The sequence below is a fragment of the Macaca thibetana genome, chromosome 16, assembly GCF_024542745.1.
Source record: "Macaca thibetana thibetana isolate TM-01 chromosome 16, ASM2454274v1, whole genome shotgun sequence".
Taxonomy (NCBI): Eukaryota; Metazoa; Chordata; class Mammalia; order Primates; family Cercopithecidae; genus Macaca; species Macaca thibetana.
Genome location: NC_065593.1, coordinates 36,324,614 through 36,344,551, shown reverse-complemented (window position 1 = coordinate 36,344,551; position 19,938 = coordinate 36,324,614). Strand labels below are relative to the sequence as shown.

Sequence of the window (19,938 nt, the reverse complement as noted above, 5' to 3'; positions counted from 1 at the left end):
TGTATTATTTAATCTCAAACTAGGAGAGGAACTCTGTTTTACATGATGCCATAATGTACATCAGTGAGCTCAACCCACTTAATCTTAAAATAACAGTATCAGGTCAGGGATTTAGAATACAGTATTATATGAAAACAGTTGGCAGAGAGACTCCCTCTTCTGCCATTAATAACTAGAAACAATATTTCAGACCCTAAATCCAACTGAAACCCAGAAGCAATACATGGAGAGGATGGGGTGGATAATTTGTGAGAACATGTTTTTCAAAGTAGAGAAAGAATCACTATGTTTTTACTGAATTATATGTTGCCATGGACATGGCAGTTTGCAGTAATGATGCTATCATCTATACAGCTGTATAACAACACAGCTTCTTTCTCTCCCACTCCCTCAGTAAGGCTTAAAAATAATAGGTTTGTGTGTAGTTTGGTAAGAAAATTAGAATCACTTAAAGTCATTTCAATTCCAACCCAAGAAAGAAAAAAAGAGACTTGGGGGGATGGAGAAGAAGAGCAAACAAAATGTAGAAAAAGTACATATTATTGGCTGGGCACAGTGGCTCATGCCTGTAATCCCAGCACTTTGGGAGGCCGAGGCAGGCGGATCATCTGAGGTCAGGAGTTCGAGATCAACCTGACCAACATGGTGAAACCGTGTCACTACTAAAAAGACAAAAAAATTAGCCAGGCGTGGTGGCACACGCCTGTAATCCCAGCTACTCGGGAGGGTGAGACAGTAGAATCGCTTGAACCCAGGAGGCAGAGGTTGCAGTTAGCCAAGATTGTGCCATTGCACTACAGCCTGGGCAACAAGAGTGAAACTCCGTCTCAAAAAAAAAAAAAAACAAAAACAAAAACATAATATATAAAAAAGTATAATATGCATTATGCAGAGACTAAAGAGGGGAGTCTTGGTTACCTGAAAACTAATGGGTAAAATCCATTGAAGTGGGTGAATCCAGTGAAAAGACCTGGATTGAGTCCTTGTTGCATCACTTGCATGTGACCTTGAGCAAAGTCACCATGTCTTTAAGGCTCAGTTTTCTCACCTATAAAATGGAATAATTGGCCGGTGTGGTGGGTCACGCCTGTAATCTCAGCACTTTGGGAGGCTGAGGCGGGCAGATCACCTGAGGTCAGGAGTTTGAGACCAGCCTGGCCAATATGGTGAAACTCCGTCTCTACTAAAAATACAAAAGTTAACCGGGGGTGGTGGCAGGCGCCTGTAATCCCAGCTACTTGGGAGGCTGACGCAGGAGAATCGCTTGAACTCAGGAGGTAGAGGTTGCAGTGAGCTGAGATCGCGCCACTGCACTACAGCCCGGGTGACAAGAGCGAGACTGTCTTAAAAAAAAAAAAAAAAAAAAAGGAATCATAACGGTAATGTCCTATACCTCAAGGAACTGTGGTAAGGATTAAAGGGGTGAAATCCATGTGTAAACTAGCCCAGTAGAAATAAGGTGTTATACAGACAATTGCACTGTTGAATCTCTAGAGACAGAGTTAAGGAAAAATGCACTTTCAGAAAGCTTTAGCGACTAACGACCTGAGTTCTCCAACGCCAAGGCTGGAAGTTTGGAGAGCTTGAAACAAGTAAATTACTATTAATATCATAATTTTCAGTTCCCTTTTAAGAAATGAGAGTAACACCACTTTCTTCACAGAATCAAGTGAGAGAACGTATGCAAAGGAACTTATCACTTGGTAGGTATTTGAGGCTCCCTCTACCCGAAAACTACTTATTCAAAGACTGTCTACAACGAAAGGTGTTCACAGTGTGGTGTCTTTCAAAACATACGCTAAGGCAAGGAACAGATAAGGAAACGGAAGTACATCCAACTGGGATCCAAGCAACCCAAGTGGGAACCAACAGCTAGACTTGGAGATGTCTTAGCTCACTCTTAACCACGTGAGGGTAGGGTATCCAGCCAATAAAGACATTCAGAGTTGGAGAGCGGGCGAGTGGAGTGTCCTTTCGACTCCGCGGACTCGACGGGAGGGACCCTGCAATGCTTAATTAGAACCGGTTGCCATGGCGACAGTCTCTAGGCAGCGTGGGCTGAGCTCTCGGTAGGAATAAAGGGTGGGCCGCCGCTGGACCCTGCGCGCGCCCGCCACCAACTTTCCCTCCAGATCCGAGAGGGGCGGCGCGCTCCACCCCCGGGCCGCGCACGTCCGTGCTCGGCGGCGCGCACGCTTGCGGGAGCCCTCTCCAGGCAACCTAGTGCTGATCGCTCGTGCCGGTGCGGCCGTTAACCGCCCTTGCAGGAGCCCGAGGCTCAAAAGCAGCCCCTTACCCTTCCTGAGCTTTCCCCAACCCCTTTCCCGGTCTGTCCCGGGGCATGAGCAGCGATGGCCGGCTGCATCCCTGAGGAGAAAACTTACCGGCGCTTCCTGGAGCTATTCCTGGGCGAGTTTCGCGGACCGTGCGGCGGCGGCGAGCCGGAGCCGGAACCCGAACCCGAACCCGAACCCGAACCCGAACCCGAGTCCGAGCCTGAGCCCGAACCTGAACTGGTAGAAGCTGAGGCGGCCGAGGCTTCGGTAGAGGAACCCGGGGAGGAGGCGGCCACGGTAGCCGCGACGGAAGAGGGGGACCAGGAGCAAGACCCGGAGCCCGAGGAGGAAGCGGTGGAAGAGGAGGCGGTGGCGGCGGTTGAGGGTGAGGTGGAGGAGGAGGCAGCGGCGACGGCGGCGGCAGCCCCGGGGCACTCGGCCGTGCCGCCGCCGCCGCCGCAGCCCCAGCTACCGCCTTTGCCCCCGCTCCCGCGGCCGCTGTCAGAGCGCATCACCCGCGAGGAGGTGGAGGGCGAGAGCCTGGACCTGTGCCTGCAGCAGCTCTACAAATAGTTAAGTAGCTGGGCTCGGCTGGGGGTGGGCCCGCGGTCCCCACCGCGCCGGCCTCGGACGCGGCTCCCTCGGCCCCTCTAACTGCTCTCTTTTCTGCTTGTCTCCCCCGCACCCGCGCCCGCCGCCGCTAAAAGCGCCCCCGCTGCTCGGACCCGGGCGGTCGGCTGAGAGCTGCCCACGCCCGCCTCGGCCCCCACGCCTCCTGCCTGGCCCTGGAGCCGCTCTCCTGAGCCCCCGCGCCTTCCCGCTGGGCCCGGGCCCCTCATCCCCCTTCACCTCGGCCCCCAGCGTCTAGCTCCACTTCACACAACCTTTCCCTTTCCTGACTGGAAAGGTCCTTCCTCCCAGGCTTGAGCTCCCTCTTCTTCCCAGCTCCCTTCTTTCTCCCGGAGGTTTCCTCCCACCCCAGTCTGTCTTTTCCCGGGCAGAGTGCCTTGTTGTTTGGCGGCAGAGACGCGACTCCTTTCTAGTCTGAGCTGCGCGAGGTGCCTCCTGCGTAACTGCAACAACAATGATGATTTTCCCGGCCCCATATCCAGATGAGAGACTGGAGTAGATTTTCCGTCAGGTGCTCAATGTTGAAAGCGAAGGGCTTTTTAGATGTTTCCATACAGGGGAGCCTAGTCTCTTAGTTTAGACATTTGACATTTCATAATTGAGGGAGGTGGGAAGGAGTTGAGAGGGAAGGGTAAGCAAAATTTTGCAAGCGAGCCTTCGGGTGAAAGAGCCGTAATTCATTAAAGTGGAAAAGTCAGGCTGTTTTGATTAAACTGCAATTAGGTGCAGTATTTTCAGTCCATTAAGTAGATGGGGTGGGGTGGGGAGAAAGCAGATGGCTTAGCTACACAGATGAAAGTCTAAAATAGAAAGGTCAAGGCTTTGCCTTTCATCCCAGTTCTGGTTTTTATAGGCCTGAAATAGAAACGGTTTACAATTGCGTTTTTTAATGGAATTGTTAAATAATGACAGAGGAGAATACTAGTAAGTCTCTGAAAACATTGGTAAACCTGAGAAGTCTTTTGCCATTCAGCTGATAGTTGTAATGAAAGGTGTTACTCTGGCCACCCAGAAAGTTTACTACTGCAAGATTCACTGTAATTAAGTTCAAACTCACTTTTGGGATTTTCTCAAAAGCCTAAATAAAAGAAGGGCCTGGAAAATAAACCTGTTTTGTCTTCATCCAAGCTAATAGACACCTGATCAAATCATTCTCCTGTTAAAGCAGCAGTTTATCAATAGGGGAAAATCATTTAACAAATCTTCTATAGAAATGGACTGTGTTGATGTCTCAGAATATAAGGTATCTAAAATTTAATTTCTAAATACTGTTCAATTACAGTTTTACCTTCAATTAGAAAGGTAATAATGCTTTTTGAGAAACGTAAAATATAAAATGGCGTGTAATACCACCACCCAGAGATAAACAGTATTAACATTTTAGAGTATATCTGGTCTTTGTAAACTATCATAGAAAAGGGCTTCTGAGATGTAATTTTTTACACTATTTAAAGATAAAGCTTCCTGCTTAAAATAAAATGGAAATGTTTATTAAAGGAATTTATCTTAGCAGCAGACTAGCTCTATCTTGACAGTTAATTCTTACCTTTACAAATGCAGTTTGCAGAATTAAACACAATGCAAACTTTAGAGAATGTCCAAATAAGGTCATTAGTTTAGTACAACCCTGAACATTTGCCATGTAAGAAGGTTTTGTTTTGTTTTGTTTTTAATGAAACTTAAATTTAAAGATGGTGGCAAGGGGATACGTGTTTTTTCATATAGAAGGGGTAAGTGGCCGGAGCGGTAGCTCACTCCTGTAATTCCAGCTTTTTGGGAGGCCGAAGTGGCAGATCATGAGGTCAAGAGTTCGAGACCAGCCTGACCAACATGGTGAAACTGCGTCTCTACTGAAAATACAAAAATTAGCTGGGCGTGGTGTCGCGCACCTGTAATCCCAGCTACTCAGGAGGCTGAGGTATGAGAATCGCTTGAACCGGAGAGGTGGAGGTTGCAGTGAGCCTAGATTGAGCCAGTGCACTCCAGCCTGGGTGACACAGCGAGACTCTGTCTCAAAAAAAAAAAAAAAAAAAAAAAAGCAAGATAATTTTGATATAGGTATAAACTAGAAAAAACTGAAATGATAAAATGGCCATCTAGTTGAGAACAGAAGTTTGGATTTGAAATAAAACTAGCAAAATTAAAGTTGGAAAACATTTCACCTTAAATCAGAGATTTCATCATTTATATTGTGTTTTGTACAGACGCTGTTAATGTATTTTTATTTAGATATAAAATGGTTGGCTTGTTCATGTAAAGTATCTTTAAGGTCTTTAACAGGTTAAAAAAAAGAGTTTTTGCTGGACGCGGTGGCTTATGCCTGTAATCCTAGCAGTTTGGGAGGCTGAGGCGGGCCGATCACCTGTTTGAGACCAGCCTGTCCAACATGGCAAAACCCTGTCTCTACTAAAAACACAAAAATTAGCTGGACCTGGTGGTGCATGCCTGTAATCCCAGCTACTCAAAAGGCTGAGCCACAACAATCGCTTGAACCCAGGAGGCGGAGGTTGCAGTGAGCCAAGATCCTACTGCTGTCCATTCCAGCCTGGGTGACAGAACAAGACCTTGTCCCCCTACCTTCCACTCCCCCACCAAAATAAAATAAAAAATAAAAACACATTTAGCTGGGCATGGTGGCATGCACCTGTAGTCCCAGCTACTTGGGGAGCTGAAGTGGGAGGCTTGCCTGAGCACAGGAGGTTGAGGCTGCAGTGAGCCACTGTACTCCAGCCTGGGTGACAGTGAGACTTTGTCTCAAAAAAAAAAAAAAAAGGTACCTATGTTTTACTCCTTTCTCCAAATTTAAATCCCCCAAGAGATTAAAATAATTTCAATGACAATCTGAGAATTTCTGAGGTTAAGGAGAGACTGTCCTTTGAAAAGGTGGAAGCAAGAGATTTTATAACTTTGAGATAATTTGTAAATAAGGGTATAACTGATCTTACAGGAGATGTGAATATAGGGCTATCTGTCTAGTTTATATAGGACAATATTTTGTATTTAATTTCTCTGTACAATACTAGAGATAACATATTTGTTTTAATCCAGAAGAAACAAATATTCTGAAGTCTTTTTTTTTTTGAGACAGAATCTCGTCCTGTCATCCAGGCTGGAGTGCAGTGGCTTGATCTCAGCTCACTGCAAGCTCTGCCTCCTGGGTTCACGCCATTCTCCTGCCTCAGCCTCCCCAGTAGCTGGGACTACAGGCGCCCGCCACCACGCCCGGCTAATTTTTTGTATTTTTAGTAGAGACAGGATTTCACCATGTTAGCCAGGATGGTCTCGATCTTCTGTCCTTGTGATCCAGCCGCCTTGGCCTCCCAAAGTGCTGGGATTACAGGTGTGAGCCACTGCGCCCGGCCCTGAAGTCTTTTTTCTTTCCATTTTTTACCAGTAGACTATGAGACGAAGATGAAGTCGTTATTAGAGCTATATTGTCATCATATTTTCAGAACAGTTGTTTCCTCAGTTATTCATTTAGTCTGAGTTGGATTTCCCAAGGGGGAAACCAGTATCCCAAGAGTCTGGCAAAGTTAAGTAGTTCCAGATGGCTTGCAGTAATAATGAGGGTGGACACTTTAAACATGTCTTGGAAAAGAAAATCGCTGGTTATAGAGGCTAATAATTCAGTTACATTGAATTGTGTGAATCATTAATGACTTTGGATTAGGTCAGAAAATCATTAAACTTTATCTAATTTACAAATATATAAATGGGAAAATATATGGATGCATGTTATATAATACCTATTTTTAAATTGCACATTTTTTCTCATTCAAAAATAATAAACATTCACATTTAAATAAAGGAGTGGAGAACATTAAAATAAGCAAAAAGAGGAAAAATACCACTCATTGTTAATCATGCTTTCCAGGTTTTTCTCCTGCTTCTCAGGCTACCCCACTTCTTCTCTGTGAGCTTTTAATATTCTGCCTACCCCTTTAATGTTGGTGTTCTGTCCTTGACCTTCTCTTGTCTGGTTGACTTATTTGTCCCTAGTCAATATCAGTCTCTCACATGACTTCAGTTATTGTAGTTATGCTAAAGGCTCCTGACTCTATCTTCATCCTTGCTTTGATTGCTGGAACAGCTTTACCTAGATGTCAAAATTTCCTCAGATTAAACTGTCTAAAACAGAATTCCGTCCTCCAACCCTCTTTACTGCCCCCAAAACAAACAAAACTAAAACCTGATACTCTTTCTGGTAGGTCCATCCCTGACTTCTCCTTTCATCTCTCACATTCAGTCAAATCTTGTTAATTCTACCTTGTAAATATCTCTTAAATATGTCTTTCTCCATTCCCACTGTCATTGTCGTCTCTTGCCAGTCTTACCCTTCTGCAATATATTTTCCCCAGTGTAGACAAAATGCTTAATTGTCACACTGGTTAAACATTTTTACCCTTTACCCAGAGTTAGCCAAACTGTAAGGTTAAGGGCACAGTCTTCCATACTGCCAAGTCTGCCCAAGACTTCTGATCCTATTGTAAGGGGTTAGGGTGCAACTATAAATTTCTTTTTTTCTTTTTTTTTTTTTTTTTTTTTGAGACGGAGTCTTGCTTTGTCACCCAGGCTAGAGTGCAGTGGCCGGATCTCAGCTCACTGCAAGCTCCGCCTCCCAGGTTCACGCCATTCTCCTGGCTCAGCCTCCCGCGTAGCTGGGACTACAGGCGCCCGCCACCTCGCCCGGCTAGTTTTTTGTATGTTTTAGTAGAGACGGCGTTTCACCATGTTAGCCAGGATGGTCTCGATCTCCTGACCTCGTGATCCGCCCGTCTCGGCCTCCCAAAGTGCTGGGATTACAGGCTTGAGCCACCGCGCCCGGCCTGCAACTACAAATTTCAAATGAAGAGGCTACACAAGACCATCCTCCCTTCTGACATCAACTTCCTGTTTGGGGGTTTCCCCAAACCATCCTCAGATTCAGTAATGCACTAGAAAAACTCATAGAAGTCACTGAAAGCTATTATACTTAGGGATACAGTTCATTACAAAGACAAGCTACAAATTAGAACCAAAGGAAGAAAGATGCCTAGGGTATAGTCGAAGAGAGTTGTTGGAGATATGAAACTTCCATTTTTCTCAGGGAACATACCTTCCATACCCTCCCAGCATGAATGTATGGATGTATGGAAATATATACAGGGTATTGCCCACCCAAGAAATTCACCTAAACTTTGGTGTGTATAGAGTTTGTGTTTTGTTTTTTAAAGAGATGGGGTCTCACTGTATTGCCTACACTGGATTCAAACTCCTGGCTCAAATGATCCTCTTACCTCAGCAGAGTTTTCATTGAGATTTATTGATTGATTGCATGGTTGAACTCAGTTTCCAGTCTACCCTCTCCAGAGGTTAGGCTCATACTATGTGGTTCAAGAGACCCATCATGAATAGTAAGAGTACTCATATTACTCCAGAAATTCCAGGGGTTTAGAGGCTACCTCCCAGGAGCTGGAGGCAACATCTGGACCTCTCTTTGGACAAGGTTAAATTTTTTACTACATGTCCTTCATCACCTATCTCTCCTTTGCCCTCTAGATAAAATCCAAAAGTAAGGACTTATAATCTTACTTCATTAATCTTATTTCTGGAATCACTATCCACCCACTTCATCCCAATTCTACTCCTCCAGAAACTCCACTTCAGCTATATTAAACGAATGTATTTGTTTGAATGTATTGTGTTCTCTTTTGCCTCTGTACCTTTGCACATAGTATATTTTTCCCTCTGCTTGGAATACTGTGTTCCCCCAAAAGCCACTCCCAACACAATCCAATCTCTTACCCATTTTTTAGTTCTCTGTTTAACACTCTTCCTTGAGGAAGCCTTTGTTTACCGTCCTCACACTCATAATGAGTTAGGGGTCCCTTCTGTGTTCCTTTCCGTAATACCCAATGCCATTCTTCTTGGAAGTACTTGGTTTATTTTATTATTTTTTGTCAACAAATATTTATATCTCTTGTCACTAGACCAGAGGTCTCCAAAGTGAATTGCACCTAAAATACTTCATTGGGGCAAAGGAAGAAAACTTTAGAATCTGTTTATTTGTATATAACATATGAAATTAAGTGCTATTAATATTTGACATATTTATTGAGATTGGCAACTTGTTCTGTATGATGACTGATTTCATGTGAAGCATAGTAAGTGAGGTATTCTGAGGGAGTGCAAATTCCACAGCTCATGGGGGTTGACTGTGGCATCCTTTCTCCAATTTTTAGGCCATTATTATTATAGTTTATCTGTACCTGAGTAATGGATTTATGGATTATATTTTGCGGTTTTAACAAAATTAACCCTCATGAAATGGAAAATTGGCTTTAAAAGTTCCTGTGAAGATGGCCAGGCTTGGTGACTCATTCCTCTAACCCCAGCACTTTGGGAGGCTGAGGCAGGCAGATTGCTTGAGTCTTGGAGTTTGAGACCAGACTGGGCAACATGACAAAACCTCATCTTTACAAATAAAGTATAAAACTTAGCTCAGCTACTCAGGAGGCTGAGATGGGAGGACTGCTTGAGCCCAGGAGGTTGAGGTTGCAGTGAACCATGATCATGTCACTGCACTCCAGCCTGGGTAACAGAGTGAGACCTTGTTTAAAAAAAAAAGTTTCTATGACAAAATCATGGGTTAAACATAATATTGATAATGCAAGTGTAAGAAACATAAAAGTTAAGAGCTTATAATTCTCCCACCCTTACTTATTACATATTAATTTGTATGGTCAACATATGTGTTTTAAAAATTGGTTTTGGTAACTAGCTATTTTGAGGTTAAACTTAAAAACAAAACTCATGTTGATAGATGTAGATCTAGTTCTTTCATTGTAGCTACTATATATCATTCTATAGTATGATTATACTATGATTTATCCAATCTCCTATTGATGGACATGTCAGTTGTTTTTAATTTTTTTTATTTTATTTTTTATTTTTATTTTTTTGTATTTATTTATTTATTTTATTTTTGAGACGGAGTCTCGCTCTCTTGCCCAGACTGGAGTGCAGTGGTGTGATCTCGGCTCACTGCAAGCTCCACTTCCCAGGTTCACGCCATTCTCCTGCCTCAGCCTCCTGCGTAGCTGGGACTACAGGTGCCCACCACCACACCCGGCTAATTTTTTGTATTTTTTAGTAGAGACAGGGTTTCACTGTGTTAGCCAGGATGGTCTTGATCTCCTGACCTCGTGATCCGCCCGCCTCAGCCTCCCAAAGTGCTGGGATTACAGGCTTGAGCCACTGCGCCTGGCTGTTTTTAATTTTTACACGTATATTAAGTTAATACTGACTGCTCTAATGGATACATCCCAAAATCTCAAAGGCTTAACATAATTATAGTTTATTTCTTGCCCATATAGAGTTCCTTCAGTGGAGAAGGAGGAGCTGTGTTCTGTGAAGTCATTAAGGAACCCAGGCTGATGGAGACTCTGTCATTTTTAACCTGTGGTTTCCAACGTTGCTCTAGGTATCAACATTCATCCAGTGAACATAAGAGAGTGGAGAATGGTGTTTGGAGGTTTTTAAGGGCCAGTCCTTAGAAGTAGCATATATCACTTCTGTTCATTTTCCATTGGCTATAATTCAAGTCATATGACACAACCTGGGACCTACATTTCCTAAAAAAGGGGGCTGGGAAATGAATTGCTGACTTGGCAGTTAATTCCAAGAAACAACTCTACATTGTGGAAAAAGAGTACAAAATCTTGGTGGGTGGCTTGGTGGCCTCTGCCCTACAGATAATGCTAGTTTGGACATGTCTCCTTGTGCGTATGTTCATAGGTTTCTTGGATATGTTTCTAGAAGTGGAAATGTCAGATTGATATAAGTACATTTTAAATTTATTAGGCATTGCCAGATTGTTTTGTCCAGCAGTACTGTATGAGGAGTCTGGTTCCTCTAAGTTCTTGCTACCATTTGAACTGCCATACTGTGAAGCTTGTATTTTAACCCAGTTGTGTGCCATTATTGCTACTGAACCATGTAGGAAAGAATGCTTATAGCTGAGTGTAATCTTGATTTAGGGCATTTTAGAAGAGGGGAAACTGCCTAAAGGTCTAAACTGCCTAAAGTCCAGTAGGAATATAATATGAGCCACATATAGTTTAAAATTTTCTGTTAACCACCTTTTTAAAATTAAAAAGAAACAGGTTAATTTAATTTTAAAATGTATTTTAACGCAATATATCCAAAATATTATTATTGCAACATATAATCCATATTAAAATTTTTTTTTTTTTTTTTTTTTTTTTTTTTTTTTTTTTTTTTTTTTTTTTTTTGAGACAGAGTCTCGCTCTGTCACCCAGGCTGGAGTGCAGTGGCCGGATCTCAGCTCACTGCAAGCTCCGCCTCCCGGGTTCACACCATTCTCCTGCCTCAGCCTCCCGAGTAGCTGAGACTACAGGCGCCCGCCACCTCGCCCGGCTAGTTTTTTGTAATTTTTTTTTTAGTAGAGACGGGGTTTCACCGTGTTAGCCAGGATGGTCGCGATCTCCTGACCTCGTGATCCGCCCGTCTCAGCCTCCCAAAGTGCTGGGATTACAGGCCTGAGCCACCACGCCCGGCCTAAAATATTATTAATAAAATATTTTATATTTTTATACCAAGTTTTTAAAATCCTGTATGTACTTTACACTTACAGGACATCCCAATTTGGTGTATCACATTTCAAATACTTAATAATTATATGGGGCTAATGGCTACCACAACAAACAATTTAGGTTTAGATTTGCTATTTTTTAAGAAAACCACAATTACAACAACAAAAACTTTAATTCCATAACACATATCTAACAATTTTTAATTAATATTTAAAATTAATGAGGAAATACAACATTTCATTATTACATCAGAGACTGGCATTTCATATTGACATCAGAGCCACTTAGCTGGGCACAGTGCCTCACCCCTATAGTCCCAGCACTTTGGGAGCCAGCCTGTTGCCCAGGCTGGAGTGCAGTGGTGTGAACACAGCTCACTGCAGCCTCAAACTTCTGGGCTCAAGGGGTCGTCCTGCCTCAGCCTTTCAAGTAGCTGGCACTACAGGTGTGTGCTGTCATGCATGGCTAGTTTCTTCTATTTTGTTTTTTTTTGTTTGTTTTTGAAACAGACTCTTGCTCTGTCACCCGGGCTGGAATGCAGTGGCTCAATCATGGCTCATTGCATCCTTGACTTCCCAGGCTCCCGAGTCGCTGGGACTACAAGCACATGCCACCATGCTCGGCTAATTTTTCTATTTTTTTGTAGAGATGAAGGTTCACTGTGTTAGCCAGGCTGGTTTTGAACTCCTGGCCTTAAGTGATCTGTCCACCTCAGCCTCCCAAAGTGCTAGAATTGCAGGTGTGAGCCACCACGCCCAGCCTACTGGTTGTTTTCTTTCCAGGTTTTTATAGGCCTATTCTCATCATCTTCTTTCTCTTTATTATTATTTTCCTTTTCTGCTCTCCCATGAAAGGTAGAGGATAAGGGAAGAAAGAGAAGAAAGTATTCCATTCCCACATCCCTTTAGGTTGGCTTCTTATTTTATGTTTTTGTTTGTGCATTTGTTTTGCTTTGTTAACATTTTCAATTAGCTATAGAAATGTTTGCAATTCTTATTACTGATTAGCATTCCAAAACTTTGTAATGAACTTTTTTTTTTTTTTTTTTTTGAGACAGAGTCTCGCTCTATCACCAAGCTGGAGTGCAGTGACACGATCTCTGCTCACTGCAACCTCCCACTTCCGGGTTCAAGTGATCCTTTTGCCTCAGTCTCCTGAGTAGCTGGGATTACAGGCATGTGTCACCATGCCCAACTAATTTTTGTATTTTTAGTAGAGACAGGTTTTCACCATGTTGCCCAGGATGGTCTCGAACTCTTGACCTTGTGATCCTCCTGCCTTGACCTCCCAAAGTGCTGGAATTACAGGTGTGAGACACCACGCCTGGCCATTTTTCATGGATTTAAAAGAGTATCCTCATGTGAATTATTTGAGAATATTGTGAACAATGACTGACAAGTTTGAAGAATAATACGATATGAAGAGTAATGAACTGTTTAAAAGATTGAGAGTATCCTTAATTTTTCATGTATATTTTCACTTAATACTCTCTGGTGTACAGCTCTGAGAAAGACTGGTTCATTACTACCTACCGTAGTTTAAGAAAGAAAAAGAACCAAAACAATAATTGCCTGGTTAGAAGTATCAAAGATAGTTTTTTTCCTGGTGACTTGATTCCATAATGATTTTTAAGATAACTATAGAAACATTACTATTATCGTCTTTTATGGATTAAAGTATTTAAACTGCTCTTTACCACAAAGGACAACCTCTGGTTTTTGATATTTTTGTAATTTCTTTTTTTTTTTTTTCCCCGAGATGGAATATCCTGTTACCCAGGCTGGAGTGCAGTGGCCCAATCTCGGCTCACTGCAACCTCCACCTCCCAAGTTCAAGTGATCCTCCCGCCTCAGCCTCCCATGTAGCTGGGATTACAGGTGTGCGCTACCATGCCTGGCTAATTTTTGTGTTTTAGTAGAAGCGAAGTTTCACCATGTTGGCCAGGCTGGTCTAGAACTCCTGACCTCATGTCATCCACCCGCCTTGGCCTCCCAAAGTGCTGAGATTACAGGCACGAACCACTGCACCCAGCCTATTTTTGTAATTTCTGTTTTGTTTTTGTTTTTGAGATGGAGTCTCACTCTGCTGCCCAGGCTGAAGTGCAGTGGCACGATCTTGGCTCACTGCAACCTCCGCCTCCCAGGTTCAAGTGATTCTCCTGACTCAGCCTCCTGAGTAGCTTGGATTACAGATCTGAGCCACCACGCCTGGCTAATTTTTGTATTTTTAGTAGAGACAGGGTTTCACCATGTTGGTCAGGCTGGTCTCAAACTCCCGACCTCATGTTCTGCCCACCTCAGCCTCCCAAAGTGCTGGGATTACAGGCGTGAGCCACTGTGCCCGGCCTGTAATTTCTTATTCACATTTTTTCTATGTTGTGAATCTAAATACAAAAACTAAAATACTAATAAGCCTGTTTTTTTTTTTTTTTTGAGAAGTATATTGTAGCTAACCTCCACCTCTGCATAAGAAAAACAAACAAAAAATAAAATATAAGTCCTTAAGGTGATATGTGTTTTTAGAAAAAAATAATATATGTATATATATTTGTGTGTATGCGTGTATCTATATACACACACATAGTAAAAATACTAAAAGGCTAAAATGCTAAAGGGCAATAATTAGGTTGTAAACACGTTCTTTATGGACTCTAACATGTTATTACATAAATATGAGATGACAATCATTAAATTAAGCTATCACTGATTTTGCAAAAGGAATGATCTCTTAAGTTCTGGGATTTGATTTCTGGCAACTCTGAATATTTATTAGTTCAAACTGGTTTAAGGCAGCTTATAAATAGTTTCGTTTATTACTTGGAAAGATATTGGTCCTATTATTCACAATATACTTATATATAATCACAGAAACAAAAATATTTTCAACTTTTTCGGAGTCACGTGGAAGTTAACTATACATCTAGAAAAAATTTTCAGTGTTTTAAAACAAAAACAGTTTTGCATCTATAATAAAAACCCTTTGCCCAGGGTATTTTCTGATCTTGGATTGATAAATATCTTTCTGTGGTAGTTAACGATGTAAACTTGCAGAAGGTCAGCATTGTCTACACTCAAAATAACAATTGTACAAGTATGAATAGTAGATAACTGTTCCTGTTTCTCTTGCTGCTGTGTACTATATTGTACTAAACTATATAAACTTGTTTAGGCATTGTTTTATATTTATTACCTCTTTTAATCACCATAAAAATATATGATAAAGATTTTTATCATTAACCTGTTTTGCAGATGAAAAAGCTGAGGCACATAGAATTGTTTAAAGAACAAGTTTTCACCATCAGCAGTGTCACCAGGACATTAAGACTAGGCAGTCAGACTTGAGAGATTATAATTATGATGTTCATTTTATGATTCTTATGCTACATTACAAACATTTCCTACAGGGAAAAATTTCAATGCAAATGTAGAAATTGAATTTTGATTACTGCCATTTGCTTAGCTCAGGCTTTTATCACTTCTTGCCTTGCTTACTTTAGTAGCCTCCCAACAAATTTCCCTGCCACTGGTCTTTTTTCCTTTTAATCTAGCTTCACTGGATTTTCCAGCATTATTGAACTCACTGTGGTTCTTTCTATAAATTATTTATTTATTTATTTATTTAGAGATGGAGTTTTGCTCTTATTGCTCAGGCTGGAGTACAATGGCACGATCTTGGCTCACCACAACCTCCGCCTCCCAGGTTCAAGCGATTCTCCTGCCTCAGGCTCCCGAGTAGCTGGGATTACAGGCATATGCCAACACACCAGGCTAATTTTGTATTTTTAGTAGAGACGGTGTTTCTCCATGTTGGTCAGGCTGGTCTTGAACTCATGACCTCAGGTGATCCACCTGCCTCGGCCTCCCAAAGTGTTGGGATTACAGGCGTGAGCCACCATGCCCAGTCTAAAATTTATACCTATTTATTTACTTATAGACAGAGTTTCACTCTGTTACCCAGGCTGGAGTGCAGTGGTGTGATCTTGGCTCACTGCAGCCTCCACCTCCCAGGTTCAAACGATTCTCCTGCCTCAGCCTCCCAAGTAGCTGGGATTATAGGTGCCTGCCACCACGCCCAGCTAATATTTTGTATTTTTAGTAGACACAGGGTTTTACCATGTTGGCCAGGCTGGTCTCGAACTCCTGGCCTCAAGTGATCCGCCCACCTCAGCCTCCGAAAGTGCTAGGACTACAAGCATGAGCCACTGTGCCCTGCTATTTTTTTAAATAGAGATGGGGTCTCCCTATGTTACCCAGGCTGGTCTCAAATTCCTGGGCTCAAGTGATCCACCCACCTTGGCCTCCCAAAGTGCTAGGATTGTAGGTATGAGCTACCTTGCCTGGCCCTTACCCTGATTCTCTAAAGATATCATGTTATTTCCTGTCTTTCTGCCTTTGTAGATGCTGTTTCTTCTCCAAGGAGCATCCGCTTCCTTGACTAACTAGAATAAACCTTCCTTTGGAGGTGGATAGGGTGGTTGGATTTTTATTTTATCTTCCACTCAAAAAAGTATCTTGTTCAGGCATTACCTGTAGATAAAGAGCCGTCTAAGGGTTTTGCACCAAATATTTCTCTAAACTCTTTATCTCTAATGAAAGAAAAGAAAAAGTTAACAATTATTGCTGTTTATTTTTATTTTTATTTTATTTTATTTTTTGAGACAGAGTTTCACTCTTGTTGCCCAGGCTGGAGTGCAATGGCACAGTATCAGCTCACCACAACCTCTGCCTCCTGGGTTCAAGCGATTCTCCTGCCTCAGCCTCCCACGTAGCTGAGATTACAGGCATATGCCACTATGCCTGGCTAATTTTGTATTTTCAGTAGAGATGGGGTTTCTCCATGTTGGTCAGGCTGGTCTTGAACTCTCGACCTCAGGTGTTCTGCCTGCCTCGGCCTCCCAAAGTACTGGGATTACAGGTGTGAGCCAATGCGCCCAGCCTATTGCTGTTTATTAAAAACATAATTTAGAATCCAGAAATTCTTTAAACAATAGACTGAAAAAAATGGTTCACAACTTGGTATATGGCTTATAACAATGGCAAAAATTTAAAAATACATTATTTTTCACTTACTAAGATGCCTGGAGATATTTTTTTCCATTTAGTACTTGACTAATCTTGCAATCTGTTTAAATTTTTCATTTTCACTATTATTTAAATAACTGAAGATACCTATCTTCTATATAATTTTAATTCCTAATGCAGCCGTCATCTACTCAACAGATGTCTCCTTTGGAAAGAAATCCTGTATCTTTTTTTTTCCCTTTAAGTAAAAAGAGAGACTGGGCTCAGTGGCTCCCGCCTGTAATTCCAGCACTTTGGGAGGTCAAGGTGGGCGGCGGATTGCTAGAGCTACCAAGTTTGAGACCAACCTGGGCAACATGACAAAACCCTGTCTTTACAAAAAAATACAAAAATTAGCTGGGCATGGCGGTGCATGCCTGTAGTCCCAGCTACTCGGGAGGCTGAGGTGGGAGGATGATCTGAACCCGGGAGGCTGCCCTGAGCCCGGGAGGTGGAGGTTGCAGTGAATCAAGATTGCACCACTACACTCCAGCCTGAGTGACACAGCCAGACCTTGTCTAAAAAAATACATACATAAATGAAAAGAAATATTTTTGTTTAGTTTGCAATCTGTATTAATGTCATATATTAAGTATCTGCTCTTTTAGAAGCAATAAAACACATATGGGTCATATAAGCAGTGGATTGGCTGGGCGTGGTGGCTCACGCCTGTAATCCCAGCACTTTGGGAGACAGGCAGGCAGATCACTTGAGGTCAGGAGTTCGAGACCAGCCTGGCCAACGTGGCAAAACCCCATCTCTACTAAAAATACAAAAATTAGATGGGCATGGTGGTACACACTTGTAGTCCCAGCTATTCGGGAGGTTGAGGCAGGAGAATTGCTTGAGCCCAAGAGGTGGACGTTGTAGTGAACTGAGATTGTGCCACTGCACTCCGGCCTGGGTAACAGAGCAAAACTCTATCTAAAAACAAAACAAGGCCGGGCGCGGTGGCTCAAGCCTGTAATCCCAGCACTTTGGGAGGCCGAGATGGGCGGATCAGGAGGTCAGGAGATTGAGACCATGCTGGCTAACACGGTGAAACCCCGTCTCTACTAAAAAATACAAAAAATTAGCCGGGCGAGGTGGCGGGCGCCTGTAGTCCCAGCTACTCGGGAGGCTGAGGCGGAAGAATGGCGTGAACCCAGGAGGCGGAGCTTGCAGTGAGCTGAGATCGGGCCACTGCACTCCAGCCTGGGCGACAGAGCGAGACTCTGTCTCAAAAAAAATAAATAAATAAATAAAAATAAAAATAAAAACAAAACAAAAACACACAAAAAAAACAGTGGATTATAAATTGACATAAAGCACTGATCACTTGTATTCTATAAGAGTCATGGATTATAACTCTCACCATTGTATCCATATACTGTAACATAGTTTTGGAATCCTCATTGTAAAATCATTATTCCTTTGCATAATGAATTAAAAAATGGCTCAAAGTAAAGATTATCTTTCAGAGGCAGAATTCCATTTTATATATTAAAATACCCAATTTATGTTTAAGTATAATATTAAAGTAAAACTATCCTTGGCTATGAAGGAAAAGAGGAGGAAATAAGACTAATGATATTAGCTTTAGTGCAGGCCTGTAAAAAATACATTGAAGATTAAAATATAATTGAGCTGGGCATGTTAGCATACTCCTTTAGTTCCAGCTACTCCAGAGGAGGAGCAAGAGGATCACTTGAACCCAGGAGATCAAGGCTGTAATATGCTATGACTGCACCTGTGAATAGCCACTGCACTCCAGCCTGGGCAACATAGTGAGACCCCATTTTAAAATTAAACAGGTAAAATATATTGATTATCAAATATAAAATAAAAACATTCTCTCAGATTGAGACCTTACAAATGAATAGCAAAAATTAGTACTTCGGTGTTGTTCAAACCAGCTAATTAAACATCACAATGGAAAAATCTATTAAATATTATATTAAGTAATTAGGATATTTTTATGTTCTTACATAGGTCAAAATTATCAAACCATGAAACTGAATTTTTTCTCACTTCCCCAAGGACTGTAAAAGATTTTTAATTAAGCTTTCTGTATTCAGAATTCCCTTGGTTTTAAGAAGCTTTTTATTTTACTGTAACTTTTCTTTTTTTTTTTTTATTAGACGGAGTCTCGTTTTGTCACCAGGCTGGAGTGCAGTGGCGCAATCTCAGCATGCTGCAACCTCTGCCTCCGGGGTTCAAGTGATTCTCCTGCCTCAGTCTCCCAAGTAGGTGGGACTACAGGTGCATGCCACCACGCCCAGCTGATTTTTGTATTTTTAGTAGAGACGGGGTTTCACTATGTTGGCCAGGATGGTCTCAATCTCTTGACCTTGTGATCCGCCCGCCTCGGCCTCCCAAAGTGCTGGGATTACAGGCGTGAGCCACCATGCCCAGCTATTTTACTGTAACTTTTCTAAGTGGTTGTCAAATAAAGGTAGTCTTATGTGTGGCTTGGTAATTTTTGTGGTTAATATATACTATGAAAAAATTATAGGTATGCAGTTCTATGCATATATGATCAGCCATGTCAAAGCAAGTATTGAGTTGTTTGGCATTTCATAATATGTATGGTTAAAAGTAAATTCTAAAAAAAAAAAATGGTAAGATCAGGCACGGTGGCTCCCAGCACTTTGGGAGGCCAAGGCGGGTGGATCACACGGTCGGGAGATTGAGACCATCCTGGCCAATGTGGTGAAACCCCGTCTCTACTAAAAATACAAAAATTAGCCAGGTGTGGTGGTGGGTGCCTGTTGTCCCAGCTACTCGGGAGGCTGAGGCAGCAGAATCGCTCGAACCCAGGAGGCGGAGCTTGCAGTGAGACGAGATCGCGCCATTGCACTCCAGCCTGGCAACAAAGCGAGACTACATCTCAAAAAAAAAAAAAAAAAAAGAAAAGAAAAGAAAAGAAAAATATATGATTAAAGACAGTAAGGGCCGGGCACGGTGGCTTACGCCTGTAATCCCAGCACTTTGGGAAGCTGAGGCAGGCAGATCATGAGGTCAGTAGATTGAGACCATCCTGGCTAACATGTTGAAACCCCGTCTCTACTAAAAATACAAAAATTGTCAGGGCGTGGTGGCGGGCGCCTGTAGTCCCAACTACGCGGGAGGCTGAGACAGGAGAATGGCGTGAACCCGGGAGGTGGAGCTTACAGTGAGCCGAGATCGCGCCACTGCACTCCAGCCTGCGCCACAGAGCGAGACTCCATCTCAAAAAAAAAAAAAAAAAAAACAGACAGTATTCTTAAAAAAAAAAAAAAAAAAACTGACATCAATGAGTTTATTTTTTTATTCACTTGTTTTCCACCTCATTACAGAACGAATTTCAAGTGGCAAATTAATTTTTTATAATGGAAGTAATATTTATTTACTCATCAA

General features: G+C 42.3%; 1 protein-coding gene across 1 annotated transcript in view; it reads left to right on the top strand.

The window, feature by feature from the left end:
* The first annotated feature begins 877 nt into the window (after nucleotides 1-877).
* Nucleotides 878-19,938, top strand: part of PPM1E (protein phosphatase, Mg2+/Mn2+ dependent 1E) — a 229,710-nt gene continuing 210,649 nt past the window's right edge. The window contains exon 1 of the mRNA XM_050764678.1: nucleotides 878-2,848. Within this exon, the coding sequence (XP_050620635.1) occupies nucleotides 2,352-2,848 (497 nt within the window). The 5' untranslated portion in view covers nucleotides 878-2,351. The remainder of the gene's footprint in view (nucleotides 2,849-19,938) is intronic.